Source organism: Zootoca vivipara, chromosome 16, assembly GCF_963506605.1.
Source record: "Zootoca vivipara chromosome 16, rZooViv1.1, whole genome shotgun sequence".
Taxonomy (NCBI): Eukaryota; Metazoa; Chordata; class Lepidosauria; order Squamata; family Lacertidae; genus Zootoca; species Zootoca vivipara.
In genome coordinates, this window is record NC_083291.1 from 20,669,443 (window position 1) to 20,692,460 (window position 23,018).

The 23,018-nt window shown below is 45.2% G+C and overlaps 1 protein-coding gene across 5 annotated transcripts in view; it reads right to left on the reverse strand.

The window, feature by feature from the left end:
- LOC118075359 (ephrin type-B receptor 5) overlaps window positions 1–23,018 on the reverse strand; it is a 155,198-nt gene that overhangs the window by 28,767 nt on the left and 103,413 nt on the right. For all 5 annotated transcript variants that reach the window (XM_060268951.1, XM_035097271.2, XM_035097274.2 and 2 more), the window contains 2 exons: window positions 18,979–19,134; window positions 14,361–14,699 (listed from right to left, as the gene is read on the reverse strand). In XM_060268951.1, coding sequence (XP_060124934.1) covers window positions 14,361–14,699; window positions 18,979–19,134 — 495 coding nt within the window. The remainder of the gene's footprint in view (window positions 1–14,360; window positions 14,700–18,978; window positions 19,135–23,018) is intronic.

The window sequence follows — 23,018 nt, forward strand, 5'->3', positions numbered from 1 at the left end:
ATTTGCTGTGACAATTAGGCAAGCGATTGGCGCCCTGGGTGGGAACAGCTGATAGGTGGCTTTTGCGGCGGGTAAGCGATTTCCGGGAATTCCCCCTAAAAAAAGCTCAACAACTCTGGTCTACCCCACCCTCCCTGAAAAGCTTAAGTTGGAGTCCTTAAAAATAGGGGGCATGTTATACACGGGGGCGTGTTATACACAGAAAAATACGGTATATTGCGACACTTAACACCATTCCTTAAACAACTCAGGCACATCATGAACACAGTGGATGCATGGATACAAATATGCAGGCCTCTTACACATGGCCCCAACATCTGGCTTGCAACCAACCTGTGGATTTGCAGTCAAGGAGACACAAACCACATCAATGCCCTTCCTTGTTTTGCAGCTTTTGTTGTTGTTTAGTCGTTTAGTCGTGTCCGACTCTTCGTGACTCCATGGACCATAGCACGCCAGGCACTCCTGTCTTGCACTGCCTCCCGCAGTTTGGTCAAACTCATCTTCGTAGCTTCGAGAACACTGTCCAACCATCTTGTCCTCTGTCGTCCCCTTCTCCTAGTGCCCTCAATCCTTTCCCAACATCAGGGTCTTTTCCAAGGATTCTTCTCTTCTCATGAGGTGGCCAAAGTATTGGAGCCTCAGCTTCACGATCTGTCCTTCCAGGGTGCACTCAGGGCTGATTTCCTTAAGAATGGATAGGTTTGATCTTCTTGCAGTCCATGGGACTCTCAAGAGTCTCCTCCAGCACCATAATTCAAAAGCATCAATTCTTCGGCGATCAGCCTTCTTTATGGTCCAGCTCTCACTTCCATACATCACTACTGGGAAAACCATAGCTTTAACTATACGGACCTTTGTCGGCAAGGTGATGTCTCTGCTTTTTAAGATGCTGTCTAGGTTTGTCATTGCTTTTCTCCCAAGAAGCAGGCGTCTTTTAATTTCGTGACTGCTGTCACCATCTGCAGTGATCAAGGAGCCCAAGAAAGTAAAATCTCTCACTGCCTCCATTTCTTCCCCTTCTATTTGCCAGGAGGTGATGGGACCAGTGTCCATGATCTTGGTTTTTTTGATGTTGAGCTTCAGACCATATTTTGCGCTCTCCTCTTTCACCCTCATTAAAAGGTTCTTTAATTAAAAGGTTCTTTAATTCCTCCTCGCTTTCTGCCATCAAGGTTGTGTCATCTGCATATCATGTTTTGCAGCTAGGGGATCAATTCTACGCACTGCAGGGCCGCCTGGCTCTAGGATTCATTTTGTACGTGCCACACCTCTACAGCACCAAAGCATGACAATTTGTCACCGCTCTAACTTTTGCTCTCTTCTAATGAGGCTTATGTGTGGAGACACACTAGCTGTGCCTAATAGCACTTAGATAATTTGCTGCCACAAACAATCTCTGAGGATCAGCTTGTTCTGAAGATGGCAGTGGGACTAGGCTTTTAAATGAAGGGGTTCAGCAATCGCCTCCAGCCTGCTGTTTGCCGCATTGAGCACCAGGAATGTTTTCCTACGTGGACCATGTATAACAGTCAAGCAAACCAGACGGCAGCACCACTTAAAACTATCTCAAGTATTTTGCTGTTGCTTTTTTTCCCTTGTCGTTATTCGTATTGATTAGCTTCGCCTTGCTTGCTTTGCTACGTGATTTTTTCCCTTGCTGCACAGCAGGGCCTTCTCTCTCTCTCTCTCTGCTTTTAAAATGCTTATCCCCCTCATTAGTTTATTCTTGTCTTTGTTCTTTCATGTTGGAGCTGCACATCAAATCCTGTGCTAGTCAGATTCTGCGCTTCCAGAGTAACATATAGGAAGCTGCTCTATACCCAGGTATACCATTGGTCCATCCAGTCCATTAGTGTTGACACTAAGGCAGATGCTCCACACAGTGGGCTGTGGTGGCCAGGGATGTGGAACGCTACAACCTGAGAGGCTGCATCATGAACTTGAGACATGGGAGAGAACAGCGGTGGCATTTTCAGTGTAACATGTAGTTGTGCCTAATAATGATGGAGTTACTTTAGTGGTGGCTGAGTTTTTGTGCTCGGTTTATGCAGAGAGATTGGGCCACTGTGGAGAGGACCAGGGGATGCTAATTGAAAATTGATATATCGTTCTAAAATATTAATTTAATTAATATGCATTTTATTTCATGAAGTCTATAACGTGAATGTTTTATCCATAATTTTGTTCTGAAGCTCCTGAACTTGTCATGCCTAATAAAGGTTATTGATTTGATTTGATGTAGTTGTGCCCTCAATGCATCTGTACTTTGAGCAATGGTGTGCGGTCAGTTGACTAGGGACTGGGCTAGTCCCCTAAATATTCCCCTGGCTCTTCCTACCCAAAGCCCAGGAAGATTCTGCCCGGCTTAGGGAGGGAGAAGCCATGCTCCAATGGGTCCAAGAGCTCTCCTGCCACCTTCCCAAAGCACATCCAGGCAGGAGGGCTTCAGCATCTAGTCAGAAGCCTGGAGCCTCCTTCCCAAACCCTGGGAAGCTTCTGCCCAGCTCAGGGAGGGAGGCACACACGCATGACGCCAGGACATCATGTGCCTGACGTCGCCCTCGCAAGCTGGCACTTCTGGCCCTAACTATCCCTCTATGAAAAATTTCGCCGCACACCACTGACTTTGAGAAGTATGGTGCAATTTGGTTCTAATTTAGCACTTAGCATTCATACGTGCTCAAATTACCCCACATGTGCTCATTTATTGCAATCCTATGGTGGGGAACCTATGGCCCTCTAGATCAGTGTTTCCCAACCTTGTGCCTCCAGCTGTTTTTGGACTACAATTCCCATCATTCCTGACCACTGGTCTTGCTAGCTAGGGATGATGGGAGTTGCAGTCCAAAAACAGCTGGAGGCACAAGGTTGGGAAACACTGATCTAGATGGTATTGAATTCTGCCTCACATCCACCCCCAGCAGTACGGCCAATGGTCAGGGATGATGAAAGTTGTCATTCAAGACCATCTGGCGGTCCAGAGGTTCTCCACCCCACTGCAATCCTTCAAAATGATTCTGTTAAGCAGATATGCATCATCATCATCATCGTCGTCGTCGTCATTCTCCTCCTCATATTGCAGTTAGGAAGCTGATATTAGTGGATTGCCCCAAACTGCTCTCCTTCAGAAAAAGCATGAATGGTAAAAGCAAGAAAAATCTCGGTTGTAGCTCACAGTGTGCCTGAAGCAAGATAAACCATGAACCCAGGTTCGGACCTAACACTAAGCCAAACCATGGCTTGGCCTTGAGTTAGTATGGCAGCGGGAAGACTGGGGGGAAGTGCATGACTGCAATCTTCGCTCCAGGAAACCACGTTTGCTCACTTGCATTATGCCATAGTTTGGCTTAGTGTTACATGTGACCCAGGTCGTAGACAGAAAGAGTTAGATTATGTTTCATGTATACCAAATCATAGGTGTCCTATAACTCCTTAGAAACCCCGAGACTATGTGGCATTGCATTGCATATATGCGTTCCCAAAAGCCACAGCCATCAGTATTGCCTAGGACATATTATCTGCAATATAAAGTTACACTGTTTTCAGACCACTTTTAAATGATGGGAGTTGTGGTCCAAAAACAGTGGGAGACCCAATTTTGGGAAGCCCTGACCGAGAAGAACCTGGCGTTCCTAGCTCAGTCCCAGCAATAGCCCATCATTTTTCTTGCTGGGGGACACTTTGTTTTGCACCGAACACTACTTGTTTCCCCCCCCCTACTTTTTAGTGGGACTTCTGTAGGAGTTTCCAGTGGATTGTGCTGTTTATTTATTTTTTTAAAATGTTTGTGGGGCGTAGGGAGAATCTGACACTATATTGTATAGCTAGCAGCACAGACCTGCTTGGAAGCGACCATGCCAAATATAGCTCATCAAGTGTCCCACTAGGGGTTTGATATAGCTCTTGGTTTTGATACTGGAGGGGGGAAAACACCTGGAAAGCAACACAGGACGTAGTGGGCAGGTTACACTTGGGCTTTGTGGGTCACAAGTCATGCAGGCCTTCTCTGTCGGATACACCTTAATGGTTTTTGAGTGTGCATTATCTTATGAAAACTGTCTGCCCTTCCCTGGCACATACCTGTCTGCAACTTTCAGCCGAACGTAACGGATGTGCCTCTTGCAGCAAGAGTAATAGCCTGAATCAATTTTCCTCCTGAACTAAAGTTTTTATCTGCCTTCACGGCCAATAATCTCAGGGTCACGCTCAGCCCTAGAAATCTCCTCTTCAGCTGTATCTCTTCAGCCTTGTAAAGTCTGCCTAATGACCCTTCTGCACTATTGCCTGTGAATGTCACCGCCTCGAGATGAAATCCTCATCACACCTTGGTGGTTCCTGTACTTATGGCCTCTCCAAATCCCAGCTCTCCAGGTCTAGCACATCCAGGAAGCCTGCCTTGTAACTTCTGGCAGGTACAAGGCAGCTTGGTCATGCCCTCACATTTGCAGACACCTGTGGCAGCTGTTGCCTGCCTGAAAGAAAGCCTTGGGTTTGCTTGGCACGTTGTTCTGCATTCTCTAGCGACATTATAGAAAGTTCAAATGTGGGATGCAGTCAGTGTGGGGAGCATATCTGTACTGGCTTCATTTGCACCCACACAGGACATAGCTTTTTTGAAGTGTGCATGCCCACACAAAACGTAAAAGTGTGGATGCAACATACAGGTACTTGGAAACATGCAGGTATTCTCACTAGAGAGCCAGGATACGCTCCAGAGAGGCAATCTCATGATTGCTGCCATGTGGTGTGTGCAATGGTGAAGCTGCATGCTCTGCTATTGGGGGTGGAGAGCAGACGGGGGTGTGGCTGGTGCTCCCGGGGGCGCGATGCGTATCCTGGGGGCATGGCATGTCACCCGCAGGGGTGTGGCACACGTTTTGGGGGCGTGATGCACCGCCTGTGGGGGCATGGTGCCCGGCACACGCGGGTATGTATGACACGTGTTCGGGGGGGGAGTGCCACGATGGCACCCTACCAGAATAGTGATGCCAGGGACGGTCCACACCCCCGTTTCTCTGCCAGTGGGTGTGTGGAAGGATCCATGCATAAACCAGTTTCAAAGGCAGGTTTGAATGTGGTACTCAGTCATCAATGACAAGATTATTTTGTCCCATCTAAAACTGCATGGCAAATGGCATGGATTCAAATGATGCCCATGTAATTCTGACTGCCCTCCTGTTCTGGGTGCAGAGTGCAAGTAAAATAAACAAACAGCAAATTCCACATGTTTCCTAGGCTGTTGATTCCTTTGCTGGGCTACTATTACAGTAAGGGTGCTTTCCCTAAATTTACTATAAGGTAAATCTAAAATTGCCTTATAGTTTATTCATTGCTTGTTGTGTAGGAATGAAACTAATTACAAGAAACTATTGGACCATGTATCTTATCAGCTTAACTTGTGTCCTGACTATGGCCAAATATGTCAATTTCACTTCCTCTCAGTTCCTCATTTTTTTCTACTCTTAGTTCAGTTCTCCACATCGCCACACCAGCTTGCAAATAGCCCTCATGAAAGTTCATCAGCATTTTAGCACAAATTCTCCTCAATATACATGGGACTGTTCTATTCTGCCTTGGTCGGACCACACCTTGAATACTGTGTCCGGTTCTAGGTCCTACAATTTAAGAAGAATATTGGCAAGCTGGAACGTGTGCAGAGGAGGGCGACCAAGATGACCAAGGGTCTGGAATTCAAGCCTTATGAGCAATTGTTGAGGTAATTGGATATGTGTAGCCTTGGAAAAGAGGAGATCGAGAGGAGATAGCCACCTTCAAATATCTAAAGGGTTGTCATATGGAAGATGGAGCACCGGAGGGTAGGATTTGAACCAATGGATTCAAGTTACAAGAAAGGGCTTCTGAGATCTTTAGAACTTGGAGGAGCACTTCTGCAGATTGCAGCGATCTACTGGGTTTATAAGGGAGGGAGGGAGGGAGGGAGGGAGGGAGGGAGGGAGGGAGGGAGCATGACAGACAAGACAGTCAGACAGAAAGACAGACAGAAGATACACACACACACAACTGGGGGTGGGGTTTGAGAACCGAAATAATCAAGGTGTTGGAGCTCCTTCCCTATAGGAAAAGGCTAGAACGTTTGGGGCATTTTCATTTAGAAAACAAAGTAAAAGGGGCAGGGCATGACAGAGCCCTATACCATGGTTAAGAGTGCAGAGGAAAAAAATACAAATATATTTTTTCTCCAGCTCTCATAATCCTAGAACTTGGGAGCCGCAAAAGGTGTGAGATGACCAAACAACAGTACTTTCACACAACAAAATAGTTGGCTTGTGGAATTCACAAACACAATATACAGCAGCAACCATTTAGATGCTTTAAAAACTATACAAACAGAGAGGCCTATCAATGTCCATTATCCACTGTACATAAATTAAACCTCCATGTTCAGGAGCAGCAAGCATGCCTCTAAATACCAGATGTTGAGCACAAGTAACAGGGGAGGGCTCTTCCCCCTCTGCTGCGATTGTAAGCCTGCCAGACTACATGGCCGTTTGGTCTGATGCAGCAGGACTCGCCTTGTGTCCTTACGACTGACACAGCTATTCATTCAGAAAGGGTTTCCTCCTCCCCTCGTCCCCATCTCCTTTATTCTGCCTTTCTCTGAGCCCAGGCAAGTCTTCCCAAATGTATGTGTAATCGGGGAGAGAAAAAAAACTAAGCTAAAATGAAAAGTTGCCAAGGGGGACGAATAGATAGAGGCGGGGGGGTGAGGCGGGGCCACGCGACGGAGCAACGGAGGCCTAGTTAGCGTGAGCTGTCACTATGAATCGAGGTCAGCTCATCTCAAGCTCACTCCTAATGATCTTGGGGAAGAGGACGAGGGGGGCGGGGCGGGGGAAACAGCAGACAAAGGAGGACCTGACCACAATAGCTGCCCAATAGGTACCGCTACTCTGATGGGGAGGCTTTCAGCACTCCTGGTCTCCCAAGACCCCTTTGCTGCATGAGAGTGATTTGCTTCTCTTGACGGCTGAAGCCTCTCTGAGGATCTTTGTGTTTCCACAATTTGAAAGAGACACAAGGAATCCAATTATGGCTCTGCTGCTGGCAGGACATGGAGCCCCAGTCCAGCCCAAACCAGCCTGGCTGCTCGTTTTCTCCAGAAGCAAGACCGGAAATGGGATTACTAGAGGCGAGCAAGTTCTCTTTAGGGAAATGAGAGGGGCGGCATCAGCCTCTCGGTTGGCCTCCATGCTGGGAATCTGGACTTCTTCCCAGATCTGGTTAATAGAGCAGAACCTGTTTCATTACAGGCTCCATCCCCATCTCCAGATAAATTATTATTATTATTATTATAATCTCCACTTTCATACTCCTGACTGAAGGGACCCACATTGGAATGGCGATTGTGCACTCCAGGATGGGTTCCTAGTTTGGCCACCCACAGCTCTAGTCCTGACTGTGCGCTCTACTGGTTTTTCCACTCCAATAATACTCTACCTTGTGATAGACTTACGATTTATTAAAGTTAATCATAACTTCTTATCAAATAAGTTAGCATTTATTGCTCACAAAGCAGAATGTTTAATAATAATAATAATAATAATAATAATAATAATATATTATTTATACCCCGCCAATCTGGCCGGGTCCCGTCCCCCACCACTCTGGGTGGCTTCCAACACACATTAAAACACATTAAAATATCACAGATTAAAAACTTTCCTAAACAGGGCTGCCTTTGGTATTTTCTAAATGTCAGGTAGTTGTTTATCTCTCTGACCTCTGATAGAAGGGCGTTCCACAGGGCGGGCGCCACTACCGAGAAGGCCCTCTGCCTGGTTCCCTGCAGCTTTGCTTCTTGCAGTGAGGGAACCGCCAGAAGGCCCTCGGCGCTGGACCTCAGTGTCCGGGCTGAGTCTCTGGGAATGTTGCATTACAATCCGTTTTGCATTTCTCTTTAATACTGCCGCCTCCCACCTTGACCCCCTTTGCAAAACAGATGCAAGGGCCAAACGGCGGTTCAAACCTGAAATGTACTATGGTATCCTGAACATCCACACCAAGGTTATCTCAGTATTCAAGGCAGATATCACATTCCAGGATTTTGCGCATATGCGCTTGGAGAAAGGGTGCAGAAGTTGAGATTGGCTGAAACGTGAAATGCAGAATGGTGCCTTTCAGTGTTTTCAGCTGATGAGTGAAATCAGAGCTGTGATTGACAAGTGAGTTGCTTGGATACCAGGAATCCCTGCTTCTTCATCCCCTGCACATTTGAGCTCAGATACTCTCTGTTAAGTCACTTTCTGCAGAATCTACTGTTAAAGAATCCCCTCACTGCTGGAGGAGGAAGAGGAGGAGGAGGAAGAGCAGCAGCAGCAGCAAACTGAATATTTTGCAAAGAGGCTTAAGCATCTCCACTAAGGACCAGACACTCATAAAGAATGTAATGGATAATTAACTTACAGTTCAACTGTATGAATGTCTACTCAGAAGTAATCTTTTTTATGTTCAATGGGCCTTACCCCCAGGTAAGTGGGTTCAGGATTGCAGTCTGGGATTTCTTGTGGGAAAGGGGCAGAGAAGTTTGTGATAAGAGGGTCTGTTGTGCACACCAACCTGGGAGTAAGCTCACTTGATTATAGTTGGGATGTGTGCATCTAAACCAGGCATCCCCAAACTGCGGCCCTCCAGATGTTTTGGACTACAATTCCCATCTTCCCCGACCACTGGTCCTGTTAGCTAGGGATCATGGGAGTTGTAGGCCAAAACATCTGGAGGGACGCAGTTTGGGGATGCCTGATCTAAACACACAATAATCGGTCCATGTTAAGATTGGTTGAAGCCTTGGAGGTGTACTATTTACTCTTTTTTAAGGGGATGGGACAAAACATGCATAATTTCAGTTAAAAGAGACAAATTTTATGCCACAAAGTACAAATGTGATGCCTGTAAGTAAAAATGCACTGTCGTCTTTTTCAGCCATTCTGTATCTTCACAACAGGCATGTTCACTTGAGAGTTGGACCAAGGCATGAGGTGACCAAAACACAGATATGGGGCAGGCAGATATTAAACAGAGCAAGCCTTTTGTATCATGGAACTATGGGGGGAATTTCACCTGTTGATATTATGTCTGTTTGGGGACATCTTATAACTTGTGTGTGACACTTGATTTATTTTTGAGAGCGCCACACCCGCACCTACAACAGTGGATACGAATTTGCGTGTGACATAAACTGTTCGCAAATTGTATGCAAATTTATTTCTTCTTTGGTAAGTGCAGCAGAAAGCACTTAGTTTAGGTACAGCGCACCAGGCTCAGAAAATCTTGTTGGTACCCCTGGCTAGATGGGTGAACGATCCAACTCAGAATAATATAAGGCAGCTTCCTGCGTTCCTTAAAAAAATGCAGATTTGGTCATTTCATACAAGAATTTGCAAATACAGTCGGAGACCATTTCGTGCAGGGGTTCTGTTCCCGGCCCCCATGCGCATCAGTTGAATGTCCCCGTTCTGCCTTCTTCCAGGTCCAAAAGGACCTGCATGTTGGTGATTATGCATCAACTGGATGTCCTAAAAATGGTTGCCACCTAACCTTGAATTCCACAAGTATCCCACAATATTTATCTTTAGAGAGCCAGCCTCCAAACCTTGATGAGAAAGTCTCCACCTCACCAACTGAATTTCTTTTGCCTATACAGGTGACACTTGAAATGCAGCTTTACTGCTTCCAATGCTTCAGCCACCACTGAAATTCAGCAACAACTTGGCTCTCTGACATTTAGATAAAGGTTTCCGGCACTGCGCAGACCTAGAGACTGCCTGTGTTTCTGCGGTTCAGACTAGCGATTCACATAGTTTTACCTTTTGCCAACCTCTCATATGCTTTCCCTTCGGAGACAGACAGGCTGGTGCATCGTTGCAACGTTCGTTTTAAAAGGCCGTGAAATATGGGCTGCCAAGGACAGAAGCTGATGGGAAGTGAAAAGGTGCGCGGAAAGGAAGAGACAAGACAAAAGGCAGCTGGGAGAAGGAAGAGAGCAAGCGTGACACAGAAAAGGTAAACGAGGAAGTTGAAAGGGAAGAGGAACTGAAAGGTAGCAGAGGGTTAGGCAAAACAACAGCGGTGAGCAAGAGATGGAAGGGAACACCTGATACATCCTCTTCTAATAATGTTTCTTCCTTGCAGTATTTTCTTCCTAGGAATGTGCAAAACCTGTTCTGTTGTTTTCATAAGATATTTATACCTTCCTACATGCAGGCACAGCATGTTTGCCAGTCAGCTGCTACAGCAGGGGTGTGATTGTTCTGGGGGGTTTGTTTGTTTGTTTGTTGTAAAATGGATCCCAACCACGGTAATGGATTACTTGTACAGGTGAAATTCGAAAAGCTAGAATATCGTTTAAAAGTGCATTTATTTCAGACACTGAGGTGCAGTACCGAGGGCCTTCTGGCGGTTCCCTCATTGCGAAAAGCCAAGTTGCGGGGAACCAGGCAGAGGGCCTTCTCGGTGGTGGCGCCCGCCCTGTGGAACGCCCTCCCATCAGATGTCAAAGAGAAAAACAGCTACCTGATTTTTAGAAGACATCTGAAGGCAGCCCTGTTTAGGGAGGCTTTTAATGTTTAATAGATTATTTTATTTCATTTTTCTGTTGGAAGCCGCCCAGAGTGGGCAGGGTATAAATAATTTGTTGTTGTTGTTGTTGTTGTTGTTGTTGTTGTTGTTGTTGTTGTAATGCAATTTAAAAGGTGAAACCAATACAGTATATGAAATAGATGCATGACTTGCAAAGCAAGATATGTCAAGTCTTTATTTGCTGTAATTGTAATTATTTGTCGTTAGGCGGGTCAATTATAAATGGAATGTAATTAATGAAATGTAATAGCGATGTTTATTTTTGCATTATTGTAACTATTTGTTTTATTACTGTGGACTTTACAAAAGAAAGCATTTGTAAAAATTAAAATAAAAATAAAAAATAATAAGTTGCATTACTGAAATAAATGCACTTTTCGACGATATTCTAATTTTCCGAGTTTCACCTGTATAATCATATCCGAAATAGGCTTCAAGGGGCATTACAGTCCCCATTCAAAACTGCAGATGGAATTACAATGCCCGTCCTTGCTTTATACTGTAGCCACAGACCAGTAACACCATTTCACATACTTGGCAAGGTTTAAAGGCCCACTGATGGATATATTCATGACCGAATAGCAAAATGCGGAGAATTTATTGTTTTCCCTCATGCTGGTAATGGTATATAAAACTCTAAAGAACGTGAGAAGAAATAGCTCATCTTCTGTATGAAGACTGGCTTGCTTGGTGTAGCCACCTGTTAAACTGAGGTTTGTTTGGTGGGGGAGAGCCTTCCTGGTGGTGGCACCCCAGCTTTGGAACTCCCTCCCCTGAGATATGACTGAATTTCCAGCACCAGCTAAAAGACCTAGTTCCTTGTTCAGAGCCTTTGCTGGAGTCAGATTGGATGTCTATTGACTGTAATTTATCTCCCTTTGTTTTGTGATGTTGCTTTTATGTGTATTTCGGAAAGTTGCTTGTTTGCTGCTATCGTAACCCAATTTTGTATAAAGTTTCCTGAGATCAAGGAGGCTTTTGTCTGTGTTTGAATACAACTGGATACCAGACTGAAACTTTCAAAACTGCACTGATTTTAACTACTTATTTTAAAACTGCACTGTTTGCTGCTGTTTTTATTGCTGTTTTGGTTTCTTGGAGTTCCTGAGCAACACTGTGTATGAGGCTGCTAGTATAATTTTACTGTTATCCCAGAATTACAATTGCAATGAACAGGATAGAAAGGTTATATCTAATATAGCGGTAGTATTAACACAGATCAAACTTCATTTTTTTAAAAAAAAGGAGAAGAAATTTGGGCCTATGATATGCACAGTGAGTGTGGAGCAAATCTACTCTATTTATAGTGATGGTCAAGTGTTGGTAACAATTGTCAATAAATAGTCAAATTTACTGTTTACAAGAGTCACTAAAAGTGTGTGGGGTGGCTTACACCTCAAGGCTCACTCATGCATTATATCTGACGTGCAAAAACACAGACAACCGTATCACGTAGACCAGAATCTCTGCTTACACCACACGTGCAACTGATTTCTCTGTGCAACAGAGTGCATTAATATCAGCTGCTGCTGTGGTTCCAACAAAAATGTTCATAACACTCATCCACGAAAGCAAAAATGTATATTTTATTTTTGCTCTGGAAACGGGAGATCACAGAGATTTGCGGCATCCCTACATTTCCCTACAATGTGCTTTAGATTTAGATTATATGAGGTGTAGGAAAAGCTTGCTGCTTGGAGACAGCCACAGAATCCAAGAAACTGCTCTTCATTTTTGCATCAGGCCTGATGCTCAGAGGCCCCCCTGCCAAAGCCTGACAGGGGGTCTTGTTTCTCACAGCGAAACACCTTCTCCTCTGACCCATGTGGCTGTCGACATACCCAACTCCTGTGGCCCTCCAGACTTAAGGGCTCGTCAGCACAAATCTTTCTTGCCCTGTACTTTCTAGGCACACGGCTGCACTTTCCCAGTTTCACGTCTGAGCACCTTGTTGTTGTTCTGCTTTCCCCTCAAAAACCCACTTTTCAACGCTGAACTGGAACAAACAGCAATTGGGGTTTCCTGCAGATTGCTGTTGGCTCTGATTCAGAATTAAGGAGTGAGTTTTCTTGGAGGAAGCACTGGGGCAACCCCCCCCCCAAGAAACCCTCCTAGGACAGGGAGTTTTAAATAACACACCTCTGCCTGGAAACAATGAGCAAAGATAAGCGTGTATGATTCCTAACTCCTGCCTCTTATGATATCTCTTCTCTGCCAGTACAAAGCATTTGCAATATTTGGTATCTCTGCAACAAGGAGTCAAAGTCCACTTGGATTTGTGGGGTGGAGGAGAAAAAAACAGTGATGTAAGAAAAACCAAGAACGGCAAGAAGATGAGAGAAAGAGTTGCCACGAGAGTTGGTGTAGTGTAATGCCTAAGAACCTTTTAATGAGGGTGAAAGATGAGAGCGCAAAATATGGTCTGAAGCTCAACATCAAAAAAACTAAGATCATGGCCACTGGTCTCATCACCTCCTGGCAAATAGAAGGGGAAGAAATGGAGGCAGTGAGAGATTTTACTTTCTTGAGTTCCATGATCACTGCAGATGGTGAAAGCAGCCACAAAATTAAAAGACACCTGCTTCTTGGGAGAAAAGCGATGACAAACCTAGACAGCATCTTAAAAAGCAGAGACATCACCTTGCCGACAAAGGTCCGTATAGTTAAAGCTATGGTTTGCCCAGTAGTGATGTATGGAAGTGAGAGCTGGACCATAAAGAAGGCTGATCGCCGAAGAATTGATGCTTTTGAATTATGGTGCTGGAGGAGACTCTTGAGAGTCCCATGGACTGCAAGAAGATCAAACCTATCCATTCTGAAGGAAATCAGCCCTGAGTGCTCACTGGAAGGACAGATCCTGAAGCTGAGGCGCCAATACTTTGGCACCTCATGAGAAGAGAAGACTCCCTGGAAAAGACCCTGATGGGAAAGATGGAGGGCACTAGGAGAAGGGGATGGCAGAGGATGAGGTGGTTGGACAGTGTTCTCGAAGCTACCAACATAACTTTGACCAAACTGTGGGAGGCAGTAGAAGACAGGAGTGCCTGGTGTGCTCTGGTCCATGGGGTCACAAAGAGTCGGACAGGACTAAACGACTAAACAACAACAACAATGCCTAAGAGACTGAGCTATGAATCTGAAAGCCCACAGTTTGAATCTTACCTCTTCCATGAATTTATACTCTTAGGCAAGCCACCCTGTTCTTACTTAGCCTCAGCCTCCCCATCTATTGTGTGGGGGATAATACCATATTGGCGTGAATATAAGCTTCACTCTTTCCCCCCCCCAAATTCCAACAGTGAAAAGTTAAAATGTGGCTTAAATTCACGACCTTACAAAAATTGGCTTTTACGATATCACTACTGAAACAGACATACAGTAAAACGGAACAGGTGTTAGTGACTGCGGAATTTTAAGGAAGCGGCTTATATCCGGATATTGTCTTTTTCTCCCCCCCCCCCAAAAAAAATGAATTTTAAGGGTGCGGCTAATATTCCGGTGCGGCTTATATTTGGGCCAATACGGTAACGTTGACTTGTCTTATGGAGGCGTTGTAAGAATTACAGCTAGATAATGCATGGAAAGCCCTTTACGAATATTAAGTATGATGGTGATACTTGAGGGTGGTGTGAGACTCTAAAGGGCAAATACCGGGCAGAGCCGGCCCAATACACTTTGGTGTTTGAGTCATTACTTGAACAGAAATGCCGAACAAGACCGGGAAGATAAACAGAGGTGGCTCCTCCAAAAGCATTCCTCACCTGACTGGCTGGTGCTAACATTGATGGCGGCGAACTGTGGAGCATCTGGGCTGAGCTCCGTCACAAGGTTGACTGCCTGGATCTCAAAGGTGTACTGCACGCGGGTCAGGAGGTTGGAGACTTGCACCCGGCTCTCTGTCAGCCCCACCTGGCGTGGCTCGAACTGGACGCTGTCCCCGCAACGAACACAAGGCCCCGGGGAGCCTGTCGGGCACACCTTGCAGATGACGTTGAAGAAAACATCCTTTCGACCACCCAAGTCCCTTGGGAGGCGCCAGGTCAGGAGGACGTTGGATCCGATGATCTCGTAACTGAGGTCGCGAGGGGCAGATGGGGTGCCTGCGAGGAACGCAGAGAGTGAGACCCTGAGAGCTGAGGAGAAACTCTCTCCTTAAAACAATGCAAAAGGGCAGCTGCAGTGTTTCAGAGGGTTCATAATGCACTTCAAGAAAGAAAGGGGGAAGTCTTTACACTTCTTAATACTACAGTGGTACCTCGGTTTACAAACACAATTGGTTCCGGAAGTCTGTACTTAAACTGAAGCGTACTTAACCTGAAGCGAACTTTCCCATTGAAAGTAATGGAAAGTGGGATTAATCCGTTCCAGACGGGTCCGCGGAGTACTTAAATTGAAAGTACTCAAACCAAAGCGTACTTAAACCGAGGTATGACTGTACAGTAGAACCTCGGTTGTCAAATGCTTTGGAAGTTTAACATTTCAGCTTTCGAACGCCGACAATCCGGAAGTGAATGCTTCTGTTTTCGAATACAACTTGGAAGTTGAATGGCTTCTGAGGCGCGTTTCTCCATTTTTTCAATGAATATTGCCAACTGGCAATTGCGCCTTGGTTGTCGAACATTTCAGAAGTTGAACAGTCTTCCGGAACGGATTACATTCGACAACTGAGGTTCCACTGTAATTGCTTAGGACAAACTTTTATGGTGCAGCTAGCCAAAGCAGACTCTCCATGTGTGAGGATAATAATAATAATAATAATAATAATAATAATAATAATAATAATAATAATATTGTGGGGGGGGGTGTGCTAAAAATTGTGGGCCCTGGCCAGCAGCTTCCTGGATAACTTCTGCTGCTAATGATAAGCCCCTTCCCCTCAAAACTGCATTTCCCCTTTAGCTAACTATAAATGCAGCGATGGGCCATTTCAGACCAGCTACTGTTTTAGCAAATAACTCTCATGGAGGGTTCATCAAGGGGTAATACTGTACAGGGATGGGGAACCTCCCCCCATCATGGGTCATTGAGCCACAGAAAGAAAGGGGGGTTATTGAAGTTTTCACAGTACAATAAAGAAGAAACAAAGTAATCTACAGGAAATAAAAGAATGAAACTTAAAAAAACAAGGAACGGAAAAAAGCTACAAGATATCCCCTCAACACTATATCTGAACTTTCATCCCCTACAAAGGAAGGTGTGTCCTCCCAGTTCTCACCTGGGCTCTTCCTTCTCTTCTCACAGCCTCTCACCCTGTGATCATTATTTTTTCACTGTATTAAGATCCACTGACAGATAAAAATACTACAACTATTCCTATAGAGCAGGCACCCCCAAACTGCGGCCCTCCAGATGTTTTGGCCTACAACTCCCATGATCCCTAGCTAAGAGGACCAGTGGTTGGGGAGGATGGGCATTGTAGTCCAAAACATCTGGAGGGCTGAAGTTTGGGGGTGCCTGCTATAGAGAGAGAGAGAGAGAGATGGGTGAAGACACACCTTGTATTTCCACCAGAGCAGGAAAGGCAGGAATAGGGCTATGATACCGGTATTGAAATAACAGCGTGATAACTGTTTCAACAAGGCAATATACGGGATGAACAAAAGGTGGAGATTTGACAAGTTCCCAGGGGGTACCTCAGCTGAACCAATACTTTGCAGATAATTTGCAGATAATTTGCAGATAATTTGCAGGCACCTTGTCCCCAGCTTGTTTGCTCTCTCCCTCCTCCCTCCTAACCGATAAGAAATAACAATAAGCCCTCACAGAATCCAGCAAACTCTTTCAGCTTCACCAGTATCTTTCCACTTAGAGCTCAGCTAATTTCGCAGAGCCTGCTAACAATCCAGGAGGGAACCCCCCACGGCTAACAATCAAAGAGGCAAAGTAAACAAAGCAAAGTCAACAAAGAACTAGGAAGCACTTCTTTCTTCCCTCATACTCACCTCCACCAGGGGGAAAAAAGAGGGGGGGGAAGAGTTTTTATTTTTATTTTCTGGTGGTCTTTATGTTGTCGGTTCACCCGAAATACCTTTCCTCCATATTAAAAGGGGTTAAACAAATTTATTTAAAGGAGTATCTTTTCGCTTGCTTGCCCTCCCTCCTTCCCTTTGATAAAAAGGGAGAGAATGGTAGGATGAGGGCTTGGGGGGGGACGCTTTTGGGGGGAATGGTGGGGAGAAGATTTAGCTTGCTGCCTTATGCTGAAATGGGAGGTTGGGTCCTATGTGAGAATGATGGGGAGGGTGTTTTTCGGTAAGCAGTGCAAGCAAATGCATGTCTACTCACAAACAAGCCTTATTGAATTCAGTGAGGCTTACTCCCAGGAAAGTAGAAGTTTAGTTGAACTCTGTGGGACTTGTGCATGCACAGGTTGTAATTAGACCTCGGAGTGAGGAAGCAGATGCAAATTGACTAGTAAATCACTTAAACTACCACTCTTAAAGTGGTTGAAAATATATTAAACATTTTATATAAAAGTTTGTTTAATATTTCTTATTAAATCTACTACTCCATTACATTTTAAGGCCCTCCACCACTGCGGAGAGGCCCTCTGCCACCACAGATATATATATTGTGATATATCGAGATAATGTGATGTTTAGGTAAAGGTAAAGGGACCCCTGACTGTTAGGTCCAGTTGCGGATGACTCTGGGGTTGCGGAGCTCATCTCGCTTTATTGGCTGAGGGAGCCGGCGTACAGCTTCCAGGTCATGTGGCCAGCATGACAAAGCCGCTTCTGGCGAACCAGAGTAGCGCACGGAAACGGCGTTTACCTTCCCGCCGGAGTGGTACTTATTTATCTACTTGCACTTGACGTGCTTTCGAACTGCTAGGTGGGCAGGAGCAGAGACCGAGCAACGGGAGCTCACCCCGTCGCGGGGATTCGAACCGCCGACCTTCTGATCGGCAAGCCCTAGGCTCTGTGGTTTAACCCAGTGGTTCCCAACAGGTGGTCCGGGGGACCCCCAGGGGTCCGCGAGCTATGCCAGAGGGGTCCGCAAGATGCTATTAGAATAAAAAATATATTAAATTTAATTCGTATGATAACAGAATTTTTGTTTTGGCCGCTTCCTGCATGAGCAGAGTCTAGCGGAAAACTAGAATTAGATAGAGGCAGTAGTTCTGCTGTATGCCGTTAGGTGGCGCTTTACAAACACTACTGTTTTGCAAAGAGGCAGCGCGCGCATTCTAAACGCTCACCTCCCCAAGATGCTTTGCGCGCGTCGGCTTCATTTGTGTCCTACTGCGCAGGTACCCTGTCTTCTCCATTCCTCTCCCTCCTCCCTGGCACGCGCTGCCTCTTTGCAAAACAGTAGTGTTTATAAACAGAGCGTTGTTTTTCGCGGAAGCTACAGTTCGCGTAGTTAAAAATGGACCGTTGGTTAAAAAGTAGTTCGTTAAAACGACAAAGGCCTACCGATGAAGAGGAAGATAATGCATTTGATGTTCAAGCAAGTAAGTTAATTAATGGGGGTCCTTGTCACAATAGCGGCTCGATGAGGGGTCCTCGAGAAAATTTTGTTGGGAACCCCTGGTTTAACCCACAGTGCCACCCATGCCCCTGCTGTTTAGCTAGTGATATATTGTGATGTCGAAAACCAGATATCAGCCCAGCCCCACTGGGGAACATGGGTGACACTGATGAAGGATGCTAAGAGCATTTTCCAATAGTGACGCCCAACCTTGGTGGCCTTTCCTGGGTGGGTCAGCGGGTGGGGCAATGGAGAGAGATGACTTCCTAGAAATAGCCCTGGAGCCAGATGAAATTAAGCAAGGGGCTGCATCTAGTGTTCAGGCCGAAGGGTCCTCCAGTAGCCACAATAATGAAATGAAGTGAAACCTCCATGTAGAGAAGCAGCATATCCTTCTGCTTATTCAGAAGGAAAGGCTGTTTCAAATATAGCCTGAGTATCAGCTGCAATGCATCCTGCCACAGACAGGCACCATGGCATTCAAAATGAAAAATCCTTCATGGGTGATTCTGCGTCTCAAACATTGCCAGATACCTCCCTAAAAGAAGGCAGATAAACAACAGCATTGGGGGGGGGGAGGAATCCCAGCAGCTTTCGGATAAGGAATCAGCTACTCTTCTCGGTCACACACAACTGCATCTTCTGTAAAAACGTTTCCCATGTCTGTGAAGGAGTGAGTCCCAAAGGATGTCCATTGAAATATAGCCCTGAATAGAATTGGACAGGAGCAAGGAAGGACTTGAGGCCGTAGACAGGTGGGAAAGGGGCACAGAGGAGCTAAGGGGAATAAAGCCAGAACAGACCAAATTTGGGGGCGGGAGAGAGGGAGCTAAAGGGAGGATTGCAGGAAGCAGAGGCCAATGGAAAGAAGGTTTAAAGGAAACCCACTCGCTCCCAGGTACTTACTGGTACAGGGGGTGTCGGGGGTGTCTGAAGACGAACGGTAGTATCGGGTCAGGCAAGCACATTCACTGGAGCCTGGTGTAGAAGAATAGCTGTGGGCAGGGCAAGAGCTGCATGGCGCATCTCCCACTGATGCTTTGAAGGTGCCGGCGGTGCAGGCTAAAGATTTAAAAAAAGAGGGAGAAAAGGGGATTAAGCTATTAAACCTAAGCAGGTCAACAACCACCCTTCTGTTTCCCAGCCTACCAAGCAAACAAAATTCACCTTGCCAATGGATTGGTCACAGGGAGCCCAACTGAACCTCCAGCCTGTCAGTGTTTAACTGGTAGGTCACAGTTAATACATAAAGTAGTCAAGGAAGCTATTACAGGGAAGGAGACTTCCTTCCAAAAATGGAAGCCTTGTCGAAGGGAGGCAAACAAGGAAGGACAGAAATGCTGCTGAAGAAATGCACGTAGACAATAAGGGATGCCTTAATATTTATCTTAATATTACTTAATAAATATTATCATCTGTGCGGAGTGTACACCTGGGGTTTCCAGTCCTTCACCATAAATCCCTATTATATTTGGTATTAAAATGTCTACATGGTCTCCTGACATGGCTGGCCCGCGTATGACTTGAAGTCCGAAGTTCCTAGTTAGTTTTCTCTGTCGGAAAAGGCCGAAGCTGGAGTTTCTGTCAAACACACAATATCCTATTGTCTGCATAACCAAAGTTTGCTTTAATAGAGGATACAGTTTGATAAAGAGAGACTCTCCTGGCTGTTCTTGCGAAGCTCATTGTGATGACGTTTTTTTTTTTTAAAAAAAAAAGAGCTTTCTTTCCTCAGGTCAAGTACTGAGCTAGGGTGCATTTGGAGAGAAGCAATGTGAAGCTAGGCAATTGCCGTAAAACTAGTTTTTCAGCTATTTAAGTAGTTTTGAAACTCTTTCACTTCATCGTCCTATTAAAATGTAAAGATACCCATCAGCAGAATGTATTGTTCAGGCTATTTGCTGAAGAACACATCTCCTCATTATTTGAAAGTTAGTCTCCTCTGAGTTTAGGGACCCAGGTGGCGCTGTGGTTAAACCACTGAGCCTAGGGCTTGCTGATCAGAAGGTTGGCGGTTCGAATCCCTGTGACGGGGTGAGCTCCCGTTGCTCGGTCCCAGCTCCTGCCAACCTAGCAGTTCGAAAGCACGTCAAAATGCAAGTAGATAAATAGGAACCGCTACAGCGGGAAAGTAAACGGCGTTTCCATGTGCTGCTCTGGTTCGCCAGAAGTGGCTTTGTCATGCTGGCCACATGACCTGGAAGCTGTACGCCGGCTCCCTCGGCCAATAATGCGAGATGAGCGCGCAACCCCAGAGTCGGTCACGACTGGACCTAATGGTCAGGGGTCCCTTTACCTTTACCTTTACTCCTCTGAGTTTATTGTTTGTTCCCAGCAAGCTCACATAGGTAATTTATGTAACCTGAAAGCTGACTCATGTCTTCCAAACCAGGATACTTTATATATCTAAGCATTCCATACAGGGCTGTGCACTGTATTCCTCAGCAATGTAGCCCATAAGGCAAACACAGCTTTAACTAATCACCAGAAGTCTCTACCTGTATGCTTGCTTGTGCGTATGTCCTTCCGTTTGTAGGGACACTGTTGAAACCCACACCAGGGTTTCCCAAACGCCAGGTGTTGTTGGACTACAACTCTCATCATCCCTAGCTAACAGGATCAGTGGTCAAGGATGATCAGAACTATAGTGCAACAACAGCTGGAGACCCATGTTTGGGAAACCCTGTCCTGCACTGGGAGAGCATCCCATTCCTTTCTGTCAATAAGTATCCAACACCACACCTGTAATCTGTTCACATTTGCATATGCTGTGCACAGGTAGGATTGAACATCACCAAGTCCTAAAATAAGTAAGATGCAGGGAAAGATTATGCAATGCATGGTTTTTATCTCTAATGTGCAATAAATTCTCCCTCTAATTAGGGTTGCCAGACTCAATAGAGGACAGGACTTCTGTGCCTTTAATTGCCCTGCTCTCTTTTGAGTCTGGAAACCTTAAAGAGAAACCAGCAGACCCTTTGGCTTGGAAATTAAACAAAGGGTCTGCTGGTTTTCTCTTTAAGGTTTCCAGACTCAGAAGAGAGCAGGGCAATTAAAGGCACAGAAGTCCTGTCCTCTATTATTGAGTCTGGCAACCCTACCTCTAATAGTTGTGCCTTCCAAGGTAAGTCCATAATCCTTACTTCTGGATTCATTCTTCCAGTTTCTGGGAACAAGGTTCAAGCTGAATTTCTACCAATTTCCTCAAGAAGTAAGTCCCGCTGATTGTGATCAGATGAGGTTAGTGCCTATAAGATTGCACAGCCTAGGACTTAGATTTTGTGGGGCAGATTTTCCTTCATCACCATATGATGTTGCATTTTTGTTGCATTTTAGTTTTTGCTACATGCAATGTTTTAGGGTGAAAGGAAACCAAATCTAGCCATTCCTGAAAATCACCAATGGGACCAATATTCTGAAGTCCCCAGAATTCAAAAATATCAGCGGTAAATACATTAATTGTGCTGTCAGAAGCTGTCATTGATTTTGCTCAAGGGGATTCAGAATATGCATCGGAGTTCAGAATCTCAGGGTGATTTACAGGCAGAAAAACGGTTTTAACTTTGCAAGGTAAGACAAGGCTCTTCAATATCCCACACTTTTAAGATGGGGTTAATTTCCCTCTTGCCAAAAACAAAGCCAGTTTTGCAAACGTTGCTTCAGGCAAAAAGATCAAGCTTTCATCTTTTTTTTTCTTAACTGCTGCATACGTTTTCTTTTTTTTCTTTTTCATAACGGGAACATGATTGAGGAGAAGGAGAAATGACTGGAAGAACAGGAACGCAAAGGAAAACATTTTTCTAGAGTCAGCAGCTAGAAATGCTTCACAAATGCTGTGCACTATTAAGATGCCAATTTACAGAGCACAACCAAACAGCTGCTTCCCATGCGCCCAGATGGCACGTCACGGAAAAGGAAGAGTCCCAGGACAATGATGTATAATTTTCTCCAGAAGAGCATTACACACACACACAGACACACACACAGACAGAGAGAGAGAGAGAGAGAGAGACAGTGTTTACATGTCACACTAAAACATGGCTTAGCGCACATGTGAGCAGCCCATAGCCCAACTGGGTGCCCACCACCAGTTAAATTCTCTGCCTGAGGGGAAGCACAATTGTGATTGGAGTCACACCAGTGCCGTTTCCTCCCCATGGAAATCATGCTTCTCTCAGCCCACCAAACAGCTGGGAGGAAGGGATGTGGAGAGAGTAATACTCAAACAGCTGTTTTGCAGGATGGGGAGAGTATGGATATGATGGAAAGGGATGGGCATGGAGGCATGACTCTCCCATGCTCAATGGAGTCTCTGTGTGTAGGACTGTGTGCCAGGGATAGGAGAAAAAGTCTGTTCAGTTCACATTTGAAGGTGTAATGATCAAATCTGCACTTTTCAAAACAATATGTGAAGTGAAGCACAGCTAGCCTTCAAAGTTCAATTTTCTCTGAATTTTGCAATGCAGTTCTCCCGCTAGGAGGTAATGTGCAGAAAAATGCATGTGCTACTCTAAAGTGTGCATATAAGTGCATATATTACTGAAACTTGTATATAAAATTCATTGTATTAGGGAATATTGCTTTGGGAATATGTATATATTAAACAAAACTTTTTATTTTATTAGGAGACTTTCACACTAAAATACTGATGAATTTTCCTGCCGACTTTAAACAACAATTTTGCTTCGTAAATTAGAAATTTACTGAACTTAAGATTGGCAAAATGGTAATATTAGAGAAACCAAATTTGCTCACCCTGGCATGTGTGTGTTATTGGCTCTGCCCATAGCTGGCTTTGGCCACTGGCATGAGTCCCTTCCCACCAACACATGTGGTTCTCCGTTGCAAAAGGACATCTGGTTTAGCAGACATGCATGTGCAGGAACAAGCTATAATAAGCCTCAGGCTCTCCTCTAGCCGGGGGAAGTTTGGAAGTGTTTGCTTTG